The following is a 12501-nucleotide window of genomic DNA, read 5'->3' on the forward strand; positions in this document are numbered from 1 at the left end:
GAAAAAACTCGCGTTCGCATCCAAAAAACAGCCGATACCGCCATGACACTTCAAACTCATTTTTTTTTTCTATAATGTTTGACGTATATCGGTGGTGTTGCTATTGTTCAGAAAAAGACTCCCGACAAGTTAATTGTGTTAGAATCTACCAAAATACTTGGTGGTGAAAATATTCCCTATGCCCGAAAAAAAGGTTTGACGTCGACGACACGACGACGCGTCACCCGCACGATGAATAGGTACCGGTAACCGAGCGAGAGGGCTTTTGCTCTCTCATTCTGTCAGATGCGTTCAGAAATTTTAATTTTTTTAAATGGTGTTGCTGATTCGATTTGATACCAAGTACTTTTGTTTCGATACGAGTATGTATCACAAGATTGATTCGATGTTGTAAATAGTTGGTATCGAATCAAAACTAGAGTACACACTCGTATAAGTACCTGTCTACACAGATATAAAAATATTACAGTAGTTTTGTTGTTATCATTTATAGTAAAGCAGTCGAGGCTATCATCGGATCTGTTAAGTCAATAGTAGTTTTTATTCACAAACAGTTAAATGTTGTTTAAGTTTACGTACGAGCCTAAATATTATTTGCGAAATGGCTATAATTCTCCTCCAGTCGCCGCCACCAAAATTAGAAGAGGTGCAGCAAAATGTTTTTGACAACGGCACATTGGACTTTTTACGAAATTTACACGAAAAGTTTGATACTCAAATAGAAGAGCTTTATAGAAAACGACTACAAAGAACTGTGGAATCTAAAAACAAAGCTTCTTTAGAATTCAAGCAATCTCCTGAAAGAAGTGATAAATCTTGGACCATTGCTGAATTACCTTCAAGACTTCAGTAAGTTTATGTGCCTATTACCCATTATATTTATCTTCTATCAATATTTACCATATAATATAAATGTATACAATCTAATCTTGAACTTCATACAAATAACTTATACCTATTATTGTCATGGTGAATTGATGGATTTGAATTGATCTTTTTTATGTTAATGAATAGGTATGGTAAATTAGCTTTTGCTCAAAACTAACCTAGTTAGGTATATTACTTTGATTATATTAGCCTAATATGTTCTTACCATGGGTCAAGATGCCTACTTCCATTTATGTAGGTAATCATACATGTTAATAGAGAATGGATGATTAAATAATATAACCTTTAATGACCCTTTGTGATAGAAGATAAGATAGATAAATTTAACAGCACATATATATTCCAGAAACAGAAATAGAGAAGTAACAAAAAATTACATAAATGGGTGGTTCAAAAAGGCCTATATTATTGGTAGTTAAAAGGGCAGTATGTTGATTTACAGATATCTTCCAAAATGTGCTAATTCGTCTCAGATGCCAAACATTGGGATCCATCCAGTACAATTTGCATGATGATGAGTATAATAGACATCGTAACATTTATTATTACTTAGTAGGATCAATAAAGATGACTTGGACTTGACTTCACTTTCACTTTATTTTCCATGGATAATGTTGAATTATAATTTTCTTCCAGAAATCGTCATTTGGATCTTGGTGATGTTTCAGCATCTAACACAGCCCATTTTGTTTCTGCTTTAAATGAGGATGTCCAGGGTATTCAAGTTGATTTTGATGATGGCCATTGTCCAACTTGGAGAAACCAGCTTGTTGCATATCAGAATATTAATCTTGTTGTAAATGGAAAACTACAGGGAGCTCCTCTTAATATCAGTATGTGTCCTGTATTGATGCTAAGACCTAGAGCATGGAATATGATTGAACATAATATTTTGGTAAGTTTAATGAACTATGTTCATCTTGTCATAAAAACTACTCTTTTTTTTTTTGGAGGCAGCTTGTATTTAAAAAATGAAATTTTGATTGTGTTTGTTTTAGATTGATGGGAAAGAAGCAATTGGCCCACTAGTTGACTTTGGTGTTTTGATGTATCATAATGCAAAAAAGCTTTATGAAACAAAAAGTGGTCCTTATTTCTATCTATCTAAATTAGAAGGCTCATTTGAAGCAAAGTTATGGAATGATATATTTGTGTGGACTCAAGAAGCATTGGGTTTACCCCAGGGCACTATTAAAGCTTGTGTGTTAATTGAAAATATTATTTCCACTTTTGAACTGGAAGAAATATTGTATGCTTTGAAAGAACATTCTCTGGGTCTTAACTGTGGCATATGGGATTACTGTGCATCTATTATTGCAAAATTTGGTAAGTTCAATCTTCTTTATTATTAATTTTTATGTAGTAACAAAAAATGTATCAACTCTCTCTTATTAAAACATATTTCCTATCCCATTGGATAAACTCAACCTTATGACCAATGATCTGGATTTATTCTGTTGCTCTCTAAATGGTATTAAGAAGGTTAAAGAACTATTTGTTATTTGTTACCGACTGCATTAGGATTATTCTATCGTATTAAGTTAATAACCTGTGTGTAGATGTTCAAATGTGAATAAATAGAACCAGAATCCTTTGACCCAATTTTCACTACACTGTGTGTCTCCACTTTCCAATCAGGTTATGCCCAGATCCACTGTCAATTTCTCGTCCGCTATTTAGAGTGATCCTGGGTGCTTGATAAACGTCTATTGAGGAGCCGTTCAAGTTACGTAACGCAATATTTGAAGATATTTGATCTCCCCTCCCACCAAATTGCTTTACGTAATACTTGAACAGCCCCTGATGAACCATACCAAGAGGATTTATATTTATTTACACTCAACTTTATTTACTTGCAGGCGAGCGCAAAGAGTACCTACTACCTGACAGGAACAAGTACGTGAACATGGGGCAACACTTTCTCAGCAGCTACCTGCGGCTGGTGGTGAGCGTGTGTCACGAGCGCGGGGCGCCGGCCACCGGCGGGATGGCGGCCGCTATGCTCAGACCCGGCGCACGCGCAGACGATAGAGAGTAAGTTCTCCACTTGAGTATTAAGAATGTGCCAACTAGTGTCATCAGTGATATCAATATACAAAATTTTAATATACAATAACTTGTTTCAGATCTAAAGCAATCATAAATAAAATTTTGGAAGCCAAATTGAAGGAAATTGAGTCAGGCGTCGACGGCTTTATGGTGTACGACTCCCGTGTTGTGCCTTATGTCAATGAGGTGGGTACTTAATTAGATTATTAATCTCACGTATATTATGAGAAGGAAACAGAACAACGCTGTAGGAAGGGTTATGGATTTTAAAGCAAATGTAAAAAATAAGTAGGGAAAGGCCGAAGAATTGATGGGGAGAGGAGAGAGAAGAGTATGTAACAGATTGGTTAACATCAGACAGGGAGAAAAGTGGAGAAGACTGATATGCATTCATGGAATAAGTAAAAAATTCCAATACATGCATTTCATGGACGGTAAACCATGAAATGAAAACTATTTTGTTATGACATTGACATAACTCAAAACAGAATCCTAAACTGGGACCGTTCTTTTTTAGCCGAAAGTGTAAACCACTCGACCACCACCGCTTCATTATGTATTTTGTAGTATATTTACACAAATAATAACCACCACAATGCATATTTAAACAATCATAAATTCCAAAAGATTACCTACTATCTGAGATCGATTCCAAAGTTCATTACTTTTCACTTCTGTAAATAATCATTTCGATAGATAAATGCATACAAAATAGTGCATTCGAATTCGATTTTTTTAAATATTAAAACACGACGGATTCTGCGACATCTATATATATAATAAACGATTATATTTCTACCGTGACGAATTCGCAAACAAACAAGTTCGTTTATAATAATAGAGTCTGAATAACGCTGTTCTTGCATGGTTTCTTAGGCATTCCGTGTTCAAGGCCACCTTGCATAGTAATTCAAGATAACCTTTTTATCATTACTTCGAACTTTGTTCTCATTACTTACTTCAATTCCACAGTTTCATAAAAAGTATACTCAATAGGCCATTTCAATTACTAAAAAAAGTTTCTGAAAGAATAGATTCAATGCTCTTTTTAAGTAGGAAAAGAAAAACTTAATGACTTCGACAATGACAATAAAGAAAAAGAAACAAAATTTTTTTTTGTTATTTTGAGGTAGAGAAAGGATAAATCTACAGAAGTCTAGTCCCTGGACAATAATATCGACTTATAATTTTATTATAAATAATACTTAAAGTTAAGATATTATTCAGAAATTAGAATACTCAAATAGTTACAAACTACTGGCATTTCGGGATGACCACTGTTAAGAAGAAATTTCGATAGAAACTCATGTGGGATACTTTGTCATTATTGTAGATCTGGAAGAAACACGGATCGACTCCAAATCAGATACAGCGTAAGATCCTAGTGGACGTAACTGCGCGGGACTTACTCACGATACCCAGTGGGGGGGTGACGCTGGTGGGGCTGAGGCACAACGTGGCTGTGTCCATCCTATTCATCTACCATTGGCTGGCGGGCATCGGGCATTTCTTCTACAGCGGCCACGTGGAAGACTCCGCCACTGCTGAAATCTCCCGGGCTCAGATATGGCAGTGGCTGCGCTTCCAGGTATTTATTTAGGTACTAGTGAGGTCTATAAACCTTCGAGAGACAGACACGGAGGGAAACTTTGTTTTTTATATGTACTATTTAGTGATTGAAACTGATCACACAATTTGCTAAATTTGACCTAGGAACATCAACTATTTATCTATTCTAAATTAAATTTCATCAAAAAGATCTTGCAGTTTAGCCATGAAACCTTGACAGATAAATTTTCGCATTTATATTATTTATTTCGTCAAGGATTATATGCCTGCCAATGGTCAGACAACTAAGGATGCCGAAGGCCGTACGAAGTGGAGGACAAAAAATAGGAAAGCGGATCCTGGGCTCCGACGCTCAATAACAGCAGAAGACAATAACATAACAGTGGCTTCTAAATTTATTATTTTCGTAGAGCTAATATTTCAGAAACTTAAGAAGCTTCTTAATTTTAATGAAATAATATTTAGATACCTTTATAGGTAAATCTTAATAGGTAACGTTTAACCTTCGTTACAGCCGCCGCTAGAAGACGAGCCGAGCAAACGCGTCACAGCAGCGCTAGTGGAGAAAACAGCCGCCAGCTTCTCGGCACACGCGCACAAGAACCTTTGTCGTTCCAACGCCGAACGTAAGCGTTTGACCGCAGCTAGGTACATGAGCATGGAGCTGTTCCTAACGAGGAACCCTCCGGAGTTCATTACTAGTTATTTGAATGATAACCACAAATTCAGGACCCTGCATAACAAGGCGCTTTTCAGTAATTTGTAGAAGTTAATTAATAGCCGGGATTTCTGTTGTAACCTGGATTTCTCCTAGTAATTCGAACACCGAATAGATTTTATGCCCTGTTTGTTTAGGTATAAACAATATTGACAACCTTTTTTTTTCAAATACACTGTGAAATCAAAATATTTGTCCAAAGACTAAACTATCTATCTACTACTATAATATCATTAAGCTAAATTATGTTTTGTCCTGTTTTGTATAATTTCAAATATTATAAAGTGTGATGGTGACAAAACATACTTTGGCTTTAAAGTATGCTTTAACTTTATGAATAACGGGATATAGCTGTAATTAATTTGTAATATGAAACGATTTTTTTAATAGGTATGTATTATATCAATGAAAAGACCTTTCTTACGTTTTTTAAAGTTAGAAGTAAGCTTTACCAACCTAAACAAACATGGTAAGTATACATTTTTAAAGCTTCGTAGCCACTAAGCATCAACTGACGAGCAGTATATCGCTCTTCTCTTTCGTAGAAACGTCACAACATATTATGTGGCGGGTCAATTAGCCAAGTGACCTTATAATTGCAAACATTTTATATGTATTTAGGTTAACATTTATATATACTTATTGCTGAATGTAAGGGAATTGAGCAGGTGCTCTTAAATTAATCTCTGTTTGGTATTATTTACCTAATATATTTTTAATTATATTAACGCATAAATATTAGAAGGAAATTATAAGCAAAATCCTCTTAAGTGCATAAGAGATGTTTTTGCTTTATAATTTAATATTTTATCGTAAGCCAAATTTTGTGATAGCGAAATGTTGTAAGACAAATTTTATTTTAGGTTTTAGTGAGAACAAAAAAATATAAATGCTTTAATGATAAAATTTTATGTTCTGTGATATTGTTAAAACCACATTGTTTTTATTTGAATTGTATATTTTTGAATCAATAACGTTTTGTTTTTGTTATCAATAAAGTTATCATCATTAGTTTCTGATTTTCATTGTTCGATGTTCGATGTCTTCTTGTTAAATTCTGGTAAAAACGTGATCTCAATATTGGTATTTCCAAGATCGCGAAATACAAAAATTTGAAGAACTTAGATTTTTCAAGAACTAAATTTTTTTCATTGCAATAAGTGAAAATATGACACTTGGAACCATGTCTATGCTAAAGCGTTTTATAGCATAATCTAGTTTTGTAATGAACAAAATTATTCATAAAAGGTTCCAATCAGAGTCTACTAGATTGAGATCATGGAATTAGTTTCGTCTAGTTCTGTAGACCACTACGACCACCAGAACGTGCCAGAAAGGATGACTCTGGATTGGACAGATTCGGCGTTGGACAGTCGGTAAAAGTAGCAAATTCTAGAAAATAGTTTTCTTTATGTCTTGCATAGAGAAGTTAAAAAACACTTTCCAGTCGTGTGTGTTCTTGTCAGTTCTTGGAATTAGTAGGCACTGTTGTACGAAGTACTTACTAAATCCATGGTTATATACCACACTATGACACCATGAGATTGAGTATTAATAAATGAAAGAGGTTGTAATGGAATATTTATGTATTAACAATTATCTCAAAAATAGTGAACATTTTAAAATTATTAATTCTTAATTCGAATGTGAACACAGCACAAAGCTAGGTGTCGTCTCATATTTATTACTAAAAATATTTTAATTCAGACAAAAGCATAATGGATTACTGCAAGAGAGAAACACGAAAATGCGATATCTGTAAGTATATTTATTTTACATGTTTCATTTTATGTTTGTAATGACATCTTGCAAGATAAATTTCATCTACCTACTTCTGGTTGTCCTAAAGTTGTTTTACAAAAGCCTTGTACATATCAAAAAATATGTGTCGTCTATAGCAGAGTATAGGGAAGGTACCTATAGCAAGTATGAAAATGATGCATCGCATAGCAACTTGTCTGAATTAAAATTCTCGCTTGCATCACCACAAAAACACATGAAATTTGAGACATGGTGATTAGCTTAAAATAAATACACAGATTGATTAATCGTAACATGAAAAGTTTTGGACAAATGTATTGACAATCATGTTTTTGTGGTGTTACAACATTATAATAATGTGCGTTTGCTCTCAGCTTTATATAATTCAAAAAGTTAAAAACTTTGGATACAATGTGATGAGAAGAGTATAACCGTCTTATTCATAAACATGTTAAAGCATATTTTAAACTCAAGTATGTTTTGCCACTGCGCACTTTATAATAATAAACAATATAAAGAAACTAGCTTTTTGTTTTGTCCGCGTGTAATTTCTCTGCGAAAGCGGAACAGACACGATTTTCGTATAAACTTTCGCCTCTCATTATATCAATAGACTACTATTTATTTCAAAAATCAACCCCCATCATTAGGGGATTTTATAATAAAATATGTAAGTATATGTGTACACTTTGGAGTGCTGAAAACATACGCTGCGTATTTTCGTTCTTAGGAAAATGTACGCATCATGCATTCAGGCGGGCAGCAGTCAATGTGTTAACTACATGCATTCCAAAACTCATCAAAATCGGTTCAGCAGTTTAGCTGTGAAAGCGGAACAGACAGATATCTGTCTGTCTGTTTCGCTTTCACAGCTAAAACTTTCGCATTTATAATATTAGAACAATTTGAACAACAGAAATTATGAATTAAATTAATTATTAACAATGGAATGAAAGAAAGACAAAACATACTTTAGCTTAAAGTATATTTTTTATAAAATAATAGTTTAATTAAAGGCAGGCTGAAATTAATAAATTTAGCTTGTTTTGTTTATACACACAGTTACTCAGAAAGGTTATTTATATACCAGCCTATATGACATTGGTAAATCGACGTAACTAATATTATAACAATTCGCACCGATATGTTTATTCTTATCTATCAATTCTTTAAAACAAAAATCGAACATCTACAGGTACTATCAAACTAAAGCGTCCCAAAAAACGATCAATTCAACAGGAAAAGCAACACAGACTAAAAAATATATCAAACACGTAATGCCGGCACGAACTCTGGCAAGTGCCGGCGCGAATGTTGAACATTGCGTAGTTTGTATGAGTACTTTTGTTTAACGCAGGAATGTATGCCGAACCCGGCAGTTTGACGAACTGATCCGCGTTTGTCTGGAGCCGGGATAATGGGAAGAAAGAAAATAATATTTTTAATTAATATTAATTATTAATGCAAAAAACATGAGTACATACAAATCGGTGTTATTAAAGAATGATTTCAAAATACAGTACCCAAAGACACCAAAAGTTAATTTATATTTTTAGTATTTTTATTGTTCGGGTTGGTCATGACCGATCGACTAAGAAGAAATATTTGAACAACAGAAATTATGAATTAAATTATTTATTAAGAATGGGTTGGAATCTTTCTTTTAACGCCAATTTGTATGTTTTTTTTTATTTTATTATTTCTTCTGTCTTTCCATTATGTATTCAATGAATGAACACTGAAAATGGCACCGGCGTTGTAACCATTTTCGGTCTACTCACTATCTTATTATAATTTTCAATAATAACCAAAATAACTTTTTTTTTATTAACTGAAATTTATATCTGATGTCATTAAATCCAATAACATTAACGACGTTTCCGTGAATACGTGATTCATTGTTCATTCATAGTAGTTTTGTCAGGAAAATAACTTGTTTGATCATAAAAAATGACCCTTATTATTAATGATTAATAAGGGTCATATTTTGTGACTTGTTATAGCGCATAAATATACATGCGTGTGGCCTTTAAACTTTATCGTAAGTCGGCAAGCGGATAAAGTAAATTTTGTCGTTAGGAAAAAATAATCATGTTTGTCTGTTGTTTGTCAATTCCTTATTAACAAGTTGCCAGAAATAAAGCCGTGTACGCACCTGAGACAGGCATAAGGTTAGGCACACACGGCACGTTCATTTGTTTGTAGAGGCTGTCGCAAGTCTGTACACGGTTTAATATAGTGTTACCAAAATCGATAATGTCACTATCGACAGCTAAGCTTGAAAATCATAGGATGCAGTGCTTTGGACAGTATCGCTAGCTGTGAAGAACCAACACTATCGATAGTTTTGATGCTACTGTAACTTCAAATAATAAACAATCGAAATGTTTATTGTTAAAGAAATATAAAGAAATTACATATAGCAAATATAACTAAAACAGCTAAAGGTATGATTGAATACTTCGTACTAATCATACCTTTAGCTGTTACAGACTAACGTCTAGAACATTCGATAGCCCAGAATGAACACTATCGATAATAATAATGTCCTAATTAGGAGCTATCGATAGTGAGGTATCGAGCGGCAACACTAACTTAACCGTTTAAGCCCCGGACGACATTATATAACGCCATTTCAAGTATATAATATCGCTCGGGGTAAGTTAATAATGGTGGTCCCATGTAATATTACAGGTGAACTAAGACACGCTACACCTGGAATTCTGTTCTCCCCCCACCCTCTGCCTGGAGAGGGCTCGCGCGAAATTATTGTCCCGCTCGTGAATATTGGAATTCTGGTCTTGTAGGGACAGCGCCAATGCGTGCGCCAACGCTTCGTCTTCCGTCTGAAAAAAAAAACATTTATTTGACATATACATAAAGAACATTAAAAGTTATAGACTCGGGGTGTGGAAACAACTTGTATGACATGAAAATCTAATTGAAAAGCTAAAATGACTCAAAATAGAAGCTAAGAGATAAAATTTGCCATGGAGTGTACTCAATAAGATTTTAGGAAAGTGTTACCATGTTCCCCTGCACTTGCGTGAAGGTAACCGGCGCGGGGGGAGGGGTTACTCTGTTCTCAGCGGCTTTCAGACGCGCCATTGCCGCCGTCCTGTAACATGACGAAATCTTCTTTAAAGAATTATTCAAAAGTAGGACTTCGTAATTTTATTTTACAGACTACTCGTATAACAACCGTACCGCCGTTCATCATCGATGGTTCTCCACTTCTTAAAGGATCTGGGCTGGCTCGATTATGCATCTCTCGTAGAATGGGCCCAGACAAGAGCCTAATTGTGTAAAATAGTCCTGGTCTAAAATCTGATATAGGCTTAGAAAAAGCGCCATGCAAAAGCTAGTAATGAATAATAATGTACTAACGCAGCCTGCCTCCGCTTGGCGGCCAGCCGGCCCTCGCATTGGTGATCCTGAGCGTGCCGGTGTCGCAGGCAGTAGTTCTGCGTGCACGCCGCGCACACCAGCGCCACCATCTCCTTCGTCTTGCAGCCCGAGTACGAACATTTGTTTGTGAACACCTTGGAAACATGACGAAGTGTTAAATTTATGGTCATTTTAACTAACATATTGTCGGTAAAGCAGTTTACGTATGAATGTGCAAGTAGTGTAAATTGTAATGACCTAGTCTTTAGTCTGGCGCCGAATAGTGTGGTTGTGTTTCTTTGTGATTATAATTGACGGTTGATGTTTGTGTTGGTTAATTTTTATTTCTCTTTGATTCTAGGTGAAGTGGCTGTGAGAGAACACTGTGGAACATTCCATTCAGGTTATTTGGTGATTATATGTGAAGAAACTGTATGATCAGTAAGTTACTTTGTTGATAGTATGATTATGGCTATCTGTGTGATGAGACAAATTTTGGTTGGTTATTTAGAACAAAATAACAATTAGTAGATGAAACTGGTTCTGATGTACAGTGGGCCACAGAACCTTTTTATAACTTCCAACAATAATCCTGTATATGTTATCACAATATCACACATTATATTTGAAAAATGCCATTTTTGCAAAAAATAAGCAATTTGGTAAAAAACAGGCATTTCATATGAGATGCAAAACTTAAGACAGAATAGAAAACTCACCTTATTTCTCCTCTCTCTTGCAGGGTCCGAGGTACATTGGTTGTCTATGTGTGCTCCGACAGCCACATCCGGAGGCTCACCTCGTCTGCCTGGGACCGGAGCACTACATAGAGGACACACTGGTACTTGCACATCCCGAGTATTTGGCTCAGGGCACTCATGTTTTGCATATGCAAAATGATCAGAGCTGAAAATTGAAATAATTACATTTAATGTATGTTTTCAATGTCAACTTCATAAATAAGGTAAAATCAGGTGCAAAATTTAAAAAGAATGTGCTAGTAGTAACTTTAACCTTGGCATTCTCCTTTATTTTATTTTCTTTGTCCATTTCCATTGTTATTATGAATAGAGTGCAGACTTTAAAAAAACAGTAAAAACATTAAGATATTACAAAGCTTTTGAGTATTAAATTCTCAACAATTTTAATCAAGTTAAAATTGTTTACAATTTAATTCAATAAAAAATGCTGTCCATTCACTCACCAAAATAATTCATGACAAGTGCCACATTTCATAGGTAAGAAATCTGTAAAGAAAAAAGGTATATGTATAATATTATTATTAGGAACAATGTAGACATATTTTTTTTAGAAAATACCATTTAATGAGACTTATTTGTTAAGTTAGTTTAAAAGTTTTTAGGATTCATTTTAGAACATTTGCAAATTATTTCTCAACATCTAAATAAATAGCAATTACTGCTAAGCCACATAGTTCTCATATGAACCATTTTGAAAAGTAATAATTTAAGTTTACATACCCAGTTTATTACAAGATTTGTAAGAACAATTCTTGCCAATATGAGGAAACTCCATTGTCTTGTTTCTTATGGTATTCTTGTAGACGTAGTAGTGTATCGTACTCTTGTAGACGTAGGTGGACGAGTCAAGGTTTACAGAGCTATTACTAAGCAATGACGTAAAAATGTGCTTTTATATTGATAGATTTACACAATAGTGATTAAGCAAAAATCGAAAACTCTGACCACCACAAGACAAGACCACAACAAGTCTGCGCTACGACGAAATTTAGTGAGATATGACATTTACAGTCGTTTTATGTTGACATTGACAGTTCTTATATGATATTTTCATGGATTTAGTAAGTACTCGGATGTTTTTGTTTTCATATTTAAGCTGTTTGCTCTACTATGTCATGTATACTATACTATTCCGAATTTCCATGTTAGATGATCAGTGCAGGAGAAATTTCGGGGGTTGTTTAAAGTAAAACGAAAAACATTTTTTAAAAAGGTACTACACTATATCAGGTAGAGATATTTGCGGGTAGGTACGCTGTTTTTTTTTCTTTTTGTTGATCTATGACCGTATGCCATTATTACTGAACCATCGATTAATTTTTTGACCTCTTTTGTCCTTCAAAGTTTTGACAGTTTTTGCAATGTCAA

General features: G+C 34.4%; 2 protein-coding genes across 2 annotated transcripts; one reads left to right on the forward strand and one right to left on the reverse strand.

Moving 5' to 3' along the window:
• Nucleotides 1-151: 151 nt before the first annotated feature.
• On the forward strand, nt 152-6235 carry LOC128678871 (malate synthase-like). The gene is made up of 7 exons (XM_053760753.2): nt 152-849; nt 1525-1783; nt 1887-2214; nt 2748-2922; nt 3015-3123; nt 4271-4525; nt 5021-6235. The coding sequence occupies exons 1-7, from the start codon at nt 602-604 to the stop codon at nt 5270-5272; spliced, it is 1626 nt and encodes a 541-aa protein (XP_053616728.1). The 5' UTR covers nt 152-601; the 3' UTR covers nt 5273-6235.
• Nucleotides 6236-6792: 557 nt separating this feature from the next.
• Nucleotides 6793-12137, reverse strand: LOC128678873 (AN1-type zinc finger protein 2A-like). Its single transcript, XM_053760757.2, has 6 exons — nt 11854-12137; nt 11577-11619; nt 11092-11278; nt 10373-10527; nt 10013-10103; nt 6793-9831 (listed from the first exon to the last, which is right to left on the reverse strand). Exons 1-6 carry the CDS (start codon nt 11906-11908, stop codon nt 9685-9687), a joined length of 678 nt encoding a protein of 225 aa, XP_053616732.1. The 5' UTR covers nt 11909-12137; the 3' UTR covers nt 6793-9684.
• Nucleotides 12138-12501: the final 364 nt, after the last annotated feature.

Source organism: Plodia interpunctella, chromosome 20 (assembly GCF_027563975.2).
Source record: "Plodia interpunctella isolate USDA-ARS_2022_Savannah chromosome 20, ilPloInte3.2, whole genome shotgun sequence".
Taxonomy (NCBI): Eukaryota; Metazoa; Arthropoda; class Insecta; order Lepidoptera; family Pyralidae; genus Plodia; species Plodia interpunctella.